Source organism: Diadema setosum, chromosome 13 (genome assembly GCF_964275005.1).
Source record: "Diadema setosum chromosome 13, eeDiaSeto1, whole genome shotgun sequence".
In the NCBI taxonomy this organism is placed as follows: domain Eukaryota; kingdom Metazoa; phylum Echinodermata; class Echinoidea; order Diadematoida; family Diadematidae; genus Diadema; species Diadema setosum.
Window position 1 is genome coordinate 21,287,904 of NC_092697.1, and position 9,775 is coordinate 21,297,678.

General features: G+C 38.0%; 1 protein-coding gene across 1 annotated transcript; it reads left to right on the plus strand.

Annotated features, from left to right (window-relative positions):
• The first annotated feature begins 1,104 nt into the window (after positions 1-1,104).
• Positions 1,105-4,389, plus strand: LOC140237215 (zinc transporter ZIP3-like). The gene is made up of 2 exons (XM_072317158.1): positions 1,105-1,222; positions 3,298-4,389. The coding sequence occupies exon 2, from the start codon at positions 3,348-3,350 to the stop codon at positions 4,386-4,388; it is 1,041 nt and encodes a 346-aa protein (XP_072173259.1). The 5' UTR covers positions 1,105-1,222; positions 3,298-3,347; the 3' UTR covers position 4,389.
• Positions 4,390-9,775: the final 5,386 nt, after the last annotated feature.

The window sequence follows — 9,775 nt, forward strand, 5'->3', positions numbered from 1 at the left end:
ACATTTTTCCTGCTAAATACAAAATGACACGAGTGAACACAATAGACATTATCATTCTGTCCGCGTCATCGTCACGTTTTGTTCTTATCTTCTTCTCTTTTTTTATAAATTTTTGCGAGCGAGCGCAGCGAGCGAGCCGAAAAATGTTGTATTTCAGCCTACAAATCATGAAACTCTTGTCATTTTTTGCTTATTAAATCTTACAATTCTAATCAAGATATAGTGACGGCCTTATAGATAACGATTTATACCAAAAAACTGAGGACTTGAAAAAATACTCTAAATTAGTACGAGCGAGTGAGCCGAAATTTGTATATTTCCGCGTCATCATTACGTTTTGTTATTATCTTGTTTAATTCGGTTTTTTGCGCACCCCCCCCCCCCCTCCCGTATGTTCGAAACCGTTGGCGCCTTCTTTTGATCCAATTGGCGATCGCTTCAGAACGAAAGAAATTGCACCCGCTGCTCTGTGAAACGTTTCGCCTGCTAAATACAAAATGACACGTGTGAAAACAATAGACACTGTCATTTTGTCATCATCACGTTTTGTTCCTACCTTCTTTTTTACATAAATTTTGGCGAGCGAGCGCAGCTCACATTTCAGCTCACAGAACATGGAATTTTTGTGTGAACACAATAAACATTGTCATTTTGTCCGCGTCACCATGTTTTGTTTTTTATCTTGTTTGATTTGTTTTTTTGCCCCCCCCCCCCCCCCCACCATTCTCCCTCCCCCCTTCCGGGTGAGTTTTTTTTTTTTTTTGTTATTATTCTTCTTCTTCTTTTCTTTTTTTTCTTCTTCTTCTTCTTCCTTTTTTCTTTTTTTTTTTGCGCCCTCAAGGAGTGGCGCCCGGGGCACGTGCCCCCCTTGCCCCCCCCCCCCCCCCAGATACGCCACTGTCGAAGGCTGAACATCAATATCCGCATGGCTTTCAGAGAGAATCCTACATGTACTAATAATTATCCTGAACGTTTTGATTAAAGGTTAGCATTTGTGTACACTACACTCGCCCCATGTAGATGCGATGTGTACAGTATTATTGCACTGGTGGTCTACGTGCAGCCAGAATCACTGCACACTCTCTATTTAAAAACGATACGAGTGAAAGACGGACGCGAACCCAGGGTCCATAGAGAGAATTCTATCGATTATCAGGTCAAGGATTATCAGCAGAAAAACTGATAGAGTTCAGCGCTCAGTCTCATGGCATCATTTATCATCGTAAGTGGCTTCTCGCTTTCCAAGACCAAGGATGATTTGCCGAGCGCGAGCGTACTGAAGACGTGTGAAGCGGACCGACCGAGGGCCGCGGCGCGGCCGAGACTTTATAAGTGACAACAACAAACGACGTTGTGTTGACTGGGCCTGGGTGGGTAAAGTAACTAGTCTACTGTCTAGTCTAGTCGTAGTCGAGCCTCTCTGTCGTAAACAACGTCAGTTTGGTGCCTAATTGTTAGAGTCTACGTCTATAGGCAAGTCTATAATGGGCATAAATAAAAAATGTAGTCTTTAGAGGTCTAGAACCATAATTCTGTAAGCATTGTCCACTGTCGTCACCACTGTCACTGAGCAGAGGGTACGATATGATGGGGGGGGGGGGGGGGGGGGGGTTGTGTACCCGGACACTGAAGAAGTTGAGATTTAGATGAATTTTTCACATTGCCATTCTCAATAAAAATATTCCAATACACAATGATGAGGTTCTGAAAATGATTCTTACAGTAACAGTTCTTCCAAAGCAAAGCGAACAAAATCAGTTTTTGTCGTAATTGGAGAACTTGACCGAAACCCTTGCAAATATATTTTGAACGTTGGGTATAATCTAACCCTGACGCGGGACGCTGTAACAGTATTGGGGTCGCTGCTGCATTTAGTTGTAGCCAGCCTGCGTTTATTGTCTATGGGAATGGATTAACACTAAAGTTTGTTGTTTCTGACTCTTACACGCGCACAAGTTTCACGTCACGCGTGTGCGTGTGATAGAATATTGCGTGCTTCTTTTGGTCGACAAATCATGAAACAAATCGCCGAATTCTGCTTTAGAGAAGTTACCTCAAAAATTGGTATAGAATATTTATTCAAAAGCCATTGTATTCTGTGCTTATTTTGTGGGATTTTATTGTGTTTGTGGAAGTAAATTTTTAGTCCGTTCCCACAACTTGTCCGGTCTGACCACTTATGGTCAAACTCAGTATCTATTTGTTGTAACGTTAGTCATGGTAGTGTATGTTCTAAACACGTAAATAGTAGATGGACTTGTGGATGGTTGGGTACGTACAAATGTATCAAATTTAGGTTTTCTAGATTTTAGATAAATAGCTAGGACCTACTCGGCTTTTTTTCCCCCTGTCACAGTGCACGGTAGTCTAGATCTATAGAAAAATAGAACGCCTCTACTCGCGAGTTCAAAGAACATCACATTACACAGTACCAGGGTGCAGACCTGCTAACTGCACCAGCGACCCAACACGTAACAAGTTACAGCGCCCCGCGCCGAGGTTACAGAGCTGCTAACTGCGAAACACAGCCTGAACACCGAACGCAAAGCGTTCATACTCCCACAGCATATTGTAACTGTGTACAAGGAGTGCCCCAGGGTTACAGAGCTGCATGTTACGTAGTAGCGAGTAGATTTTACAAGTATAAAAAGTGTCTTAAAATAAATGGTGGCTCGATGAGGACTTGACGTACACAATCACAACAATGTTGGGGATAGACCTAAACATGACATTAATCATTGTAACGTCATTACATTCATGAATGACGAATCTGACTCGTGCAAGCAGGACTCTGCATCGATAACTGATTATCCTTCGCAGTGGATCAAGCACTAACAGGGTATACTATTCAAATTTCGTCTAGTCTGTAGATTATATTACTTCAAAAGCATGAAGATGAGAGATATCAGGGTTTCTGTGAAGGCTGCCGACTGCTAGGTGAGACTTTTGATGAGCTGTGGCTGTACCTGCAGTGACATACGTTATACTGTACATAACTGTGACCAGCCTGATGTGTACAAGGAGCGCCCCGGACGGGGTTATACTGGGCTGTGATATTATACAGACAGGTGCTTAATCAGTACGTAGGAGCTGTGACCGCTTGATCGGATTGATTTTGATGGACCGACTGCTGCAGCCAAGTTAGATGAGTTACATTGCTCATTTTCTGTAAATTTGAAGAACTTTATGATCTTAACATGTACAATATATTATATTTTGCGGCTTAAATGTGTCCCTAACTGATTTTTATTGTGTTATCTGATTAATTAGGACTGCTATTCTAACTCATTCATACAGGTGTCTGGTAGCCATTGAGCTGTGGAAGGTTGAGTGACAGAGACTATATTATGGAGGCCAACATCAAGATTCTCTTACCAGTGTGCATAGTAATCGTCTTCCTTGTGACATTAGTGGGTGCTCTTCTCCCACTGAAAGTCTTTGGAAGGCAAGCAAGTCAGTCAAAAGCTCAGTGGCAGAGATCAGAGAAAATTCGCAACCTCTGCAACTGCCTTGCAGGTGGAGTCTTCATGGGAACTTGTTTCCTTGGTCTGCTTCCCTCAGCGAGGAGGAAATTTGAAGATGTCTTTGAGCGCAGCAACTACCAAACTGATTATCCTGTTTGTGAAGCTGTTGTCATTGCAGGATTTTTCCTTATATTAGTCCTAGAACAAGTCATGACTGCATTTCAGCAGAAGGTACACACTGTGGAGTATGTGCAATTACAGCAGCTTGAAGCAGATTTAGATCTAAGCCAGGAATCATCTGATCATGATGGAACTATGGATGTTGAAGATGACGACGAATATGTTATACTTCAATCCCCATCTCAAAATCAACTAAATGGAGGTGCTCGGGGAGATTCCAGCTATGATGTTCATATCAGTAACCATTCCCATGATCATCAAGGTGGGCACAGCCATTTTGCAAATCTAGATTCTTCAAACTTTCTCCATTCTCTTATCCTTTTGCTGGCCCTCTCCGTTCACTCTGTCTTTGAGGGCATGGCACTTGGTTTGCAAGAGGACATCAAGCAGATTGTATACCTTCTTGTTGCCATGGTAGCCCATGAAAGTCTGGCTGCGTTTGCCCTTGGTGCAAGCCTCCTAAAGAGTAAGACTCGCCTCTGTGCCTTCGTTACATTCAGTGTCATATTCTCCAGCATGATTCCTGTGGGAACTGCTATAGGAGTTGGTATCCAAGCAACACCCAGTTTTGCAACTGATGTGTGCTCTGCAATAATGCAAGCCTTAGCTGCAGGCATCTTTATCTATGTGACTTTCTTTGAAATACTGAGCCATGAATTTGAAAATGGGAACCATCGTGGACTTAAACTTACATGTGCTATAGCTGGGTTTACTGCTCTTGCTCTGCTGGAAGTGGTAGGGTAAAGTCAACTCATTTCATAATCATGCTACAGTTAATTTGACATTTTTTTCCTATAAAAAGGGAAACCCTATTATAATGAGCTCAAGAAAGAAATAATTCACCACCAAAGATTGCACTGATTTCTTTTTACTATGTCAGCTTGCTGCCTTAAAGTCAGCATGAGAATCTTTCATACTTGAGCATGAAGAATTCAGTAGTTGTCACATAAATTTAGACAATCAACTGCAACACTACTTGTTGGACCATCAAAGTAATGATCACCAAACAGCCAAGGCTTGCTTTAGAAACATTATACAAAGCTTAATTTGTTAGTGTGTGCTTTTGAAGGAATTACAATTTGGGCAGATTGCTTTCCAAGAGTTTTTTAAAAGTACACTGTAGTTGTGAATTTTGTGTACATTTAATTCAAATACATCAGTGAATTTTTTACACAATGTGAAATGATTTATAATATGTTTCATCATTTGTTTTGTTGTTTTTTAGTCTCCTTGCAGCTGATTTATTAGTAATCATTCTTTTTTTTTTAAATTATACCATTGTTGCCTTACAATGCATAAAACCATGCCATCCCTCCGCCAACGTATGCATGTTATCCATGTACTTTATGAAAAGAGACTGTTGTTAGTGTTCCAGGCATTGTATTTACTTGTCAGTACATTATACATGTAATAGAATTTTATTTCCCAGTTTGAAGAATATGTTTACTTTCCCAAGTGCACAATTAAGATACATTGTACTGATTATAACAGTGTAGAATGTACTTGCAGTCAATGAAAGGATCAGTTTATTACTTATGTTGTATCAGAGTTACAGGAAATGTCAAAGGGAAGCCTGTCTGAGAAAAATAAGAGTTGTAATGCTACAGATATACAGTGTATGCCGTTTGAATGCACACTTTCAATATCTTATCATGAAAGTTCATGAGGTACATGTACACTATTTTGTATACTGTATTTATTTCAATGAGACTTTCAGATAAACCTGTACCAGAATTGCTTTCGTTTCCCAGTTACATGTACAAAGTGGACCAAGCTCTCATTTTTATGATTATTCTATGCAAGTTTTAATGGAAATAAATGTCAAATGTTCATTTTTTTTTTTTCATTTTGTCATGAACACTTCAGAAGAAAAACACAATTCAAGAAAACTTCCCAGAAATAAGACTTTTATTTCAATGGATAAAGTGACAATACATTGTATTGCTGAAGAAAATCAAGGACATCACAGATGTTGGAGAAAAATTCAAGTGTGTGATACACATACAACGTACGTGCATCAAAGTACAGTGCACTCCTGTAGTAATGAAGAAGGTTAGAGTGCAGTTCTCATTACAACGCAGTAAAAATTCAGTTCCCAAAGGTATCATCTATATCTCTGTACATGCTTATCATTTAACTACAACGAAATTTCAATACATAACGGAAGAAAACTGCTGGAGTATGTATGACATCATGTGTTATAATTTCTAACACGGTTGTTATCATTTTTGAAAGTGACATAGGTTACATACATGTGTAATTTACCCAACAAATTTTGGATGCTATGTGACATTAGCTACAATGTGCATTCGTTTTTATCTTTTTACATACCCGTGCAATTTCTTGTTTAATGAATTTACATGTTCACCAAGTCATTTACTTATTTCACTTTCAAAGAGCATGTTTTGTTTTGTTTGTTTTTTTCTGGGTGGTATTTTGAAATACAAATACACATTACATGTCACCACATGTTTACAGTTGTAGCATGGCTTTTAATCAAGTGCAATGCATTTCATGTTCAATTTGAATCTATGAACTGTACAGTCAAATCAAACTAACAAAAATGAACAAGTTTCAAGTGAAGCTTCAGATGTTTGCATGAAATGGAGATATGTGCAGTGAAGAGACTCACACCCCAGAGATTTTCCTTCTGGACCGGACCCCTAGCAAAACTAGATTCTGATTGCAAGAACACAAATGTGTGACATCCCCTGCAGTTGGGGTCCTGCTTAAAGATGCTCTCTGGTGCTATTTTGGCCTTATTATTGAATGTACATTAAAAACTGAAATCGGGCAGGACAAAGCTAAATTCTAAGTGGGAGTAAATTACATCTATAGCCAAGATACACAGCTACAGTGAAAGAAATTCAAACTTGAGCAGGAGAAGGAAGATTTGAGAAAATGGCCTCAAAGTGGAGATTTGGAGTCTCTGGTAGAGACCACATATTCTTATCAGATTAGACACTTTGTCGTCATATCACAACATTATCGATTTGCTCAAGAAGTATAAATGCCTGTTTTAGTTAGAATTGTTAGTATCAGTACAAAGATTGTTTACAGTTATCTTTATGCGATGGATGCAATATACTCTCACTTTGTATTTTACTATGCAGAATAAAAAAACAACAGAAGACTTAGGCCCGAATTTACAAAGGTGGTACAAATGAAACCATGCTTTAAACCATGGACAAAAACCATGGAGCGCCAAGTGTCACACGGAATATTTCGTTATGAAATTGGTCATTTCGTCGACAAAATAACCATTTCGTAAATGAAGTTACAATTAGTTACAAATTGTTGTCATTTCGTTACAAAATAATCATTTCATCGACGAAATGACTGATTTCGTAACAAAATATTCCATGCAACACTTGGCGCTCCATGGTTTTTTTTCCATGGATTACAATTGTAAACCATGGTTTCATTTGTACCACCTTCGTGAATTCAGGCCTTAATGTTCATGTCTATGATACCTCATCTTATACCAGTTGTCTTTAGAGAACATAACACTTTGGAATTCTGTGACTATGCTATTTTTATACAGTTTCTACTCATTAGTTTTTATGATTTTCTGCTAATGTATCTAGGGAACTACAATGGATGACATTGAGTGGTGTTTCACTTTAAAGCCAATATTGAATATTAGGATGGATAATAAAAACACTAGACTGTTCTGTAATGGTACATTTCATGATTAATTGGCCTTGTGTTTCTGTTTCTAGAAAAACTGTTTGCAGCTACATCAGTCATATCATTTATCTGAGCACATATATATGACCAAAGCAAAGAAAAAGGAAAATGCTGTGTGAGGAAATGTACAATTCAAAACAAGCTTTTTTGATTGATTCCACTTTTTTCCTTTTTATCAGTCTTTAAAAAAAAGTACAATAAACTGTTCTTTTCTCCGGTTTGTGAGAACTCTACTTGTATTGGTTGAAGTGTCACTCTTTCCATACAGTTGATATATTAAAGGCAATGCACTGTGGTTTAATTGTATATCATAGGGCATACATGCAGTAAACCTTGCATAAGTCAACAATGTGGAAGTTAATACTGTATAATCAAAAAGTCTTTATGTTTTCATTTCTTGTGAAATATTACATTAAAGTTGACAAATCACCAATGTCAACATGATTTCCTGGACAACTGGAGAATTCGAGTTAATTTCTCAATGCAAGTCATTTGTGTGTGTGTGTGTGTGTGTGTGTGTGTGTGTGTGAATGAATCATGACTTCACAAAATTTTGTGAGGGGGTTGATCGTGGAGTACAGTACAGCGTATCAAATGGAGGAATGCATGTATGCCTGTCACATTCATGTCTACATCAAGTCAATATTTTCATGTGTTTTTAAATTCATGAATTGAACCAAACTCACAAAATGCATGAAAATTAAATATACCACATATACAGTATACTATGTCATTATTGATCATGTTAATTGTGTGTGTGTGTGTGTGTGTGTACTCCTTGATGCACCCCATGACTGTCTCAAAACCTGTTGTCACTCTGGAGTGTGAAGGAAAAAAGAAAAAAAAAAAGAACAAATCTTTGTCTCTAACAATGTACCAGCCATAATATTGTGATTTTACAACATGTACATTAGAAGTCCTGATACACACGTAATGCATCCAGTACCCTAATATCAATGCTGTCTTGATATAGATATGTTGGAAAATTTAGTTTCCATCAGGTACTCCTGTGTTATTTCAATGTCACTTTCATACCGTCTCGGTGGTTTGCTGTGAAGTTTCTCCATTCCCGCATCTGCTGACCCATGCAAATTTTACTGTACATGTACTTTACATGTACTATGCATACTTATATACATGTAACATGTACTATGTGTACACGTGCAAATGTACATGTACAGTATCATGTATCCAACTGAACATTCATTGATACAATTGTACATAAGACATCCCTATGCAGCGTATCCTGTCAATGGACAAATAATCCATCTGAACTTCTTGTGCCCAGAACATTCTCCTTTGGCTTTACAAAAACAAGCACATCCACATCTATCCCCAGAAAGAAAAGGCTACAGTCTATAACTGGATTGGCACACAGTGTGTACCACAGGCTATTCATACCATCTCACCATGTAAGGACAAACCTTCCAGTGACACTATCAATAAAAATTTTACGCAAAGTAAGAGAAATTTAGTTTTCTACATGGAGCAATACATCTGAGTACTCAGTTCATTTTGAAGAGACTCAAAACTGACAAATTCACATGGTCTTGCAGAAGCAATCGTATCATAGGCAAGGACTGCTTGAAATAAGCTTGACTTAGAACAAACATTTTATGCACACCAAATCACATCTTAACTAAGTAGGATTTTAGGATTATACTACATAGTAATTGTAATGCTTTTAGATACTTGTGTTTTAAAAGCTGGCGAAATTAGTCTGTGAAGCTGTACAGTTTCCTTACAAGCCACATGACCCATGATTTAGAAAGACATACATGAACAAGTGTGATTACTATCTCTGCCATTTTCTTTTCTAGGAGCAATATAATATGGAAGTAACCAAAGCACATACATGTACATGTATTCTGGTCATTACATTTCATTCCAGTTACCCCCCCCCCCCCCCCCAACAATGCCATGGCAATGGCTCTTCAGACTATACAAATAATTGCACATACAGTGTACTGGGTAAGCATATTAACCTCCATTTGGTGTACAAGAAAACACAAACAAACTTCAAAACTTCTCTCTTATCACTTTGCCATAAGCAATCCCATCACTGTTTTATGATGTGGGGAAAATGACCAATGATGATACATTATCATCTACTAAAGTGGTATAGACATCTCACTGTGCATATCTAAGACGAAGGAAACACTTGCAAAAAGGGAACGTTAATATACAAACCCTCTTAAATAGCAAAGAAAATCCTATGAACATTGCTGTTTGAGTTTTGCTCATTTACACATAAGGAGAAGATGGAATTATGTTTCACAGAAATGTATAAACAGCAATTTTTTTCTTCATTTAAAATCTGGATTGAATTTTAGCTTAAAAACCACAAAATGTATTACAATGTACTAGTATGTTTCCAAAGTGGAAGTCTATGGACACTCCTGTGTAATTGTATTTTTGACAGTTGAATGATGAAATGTAGC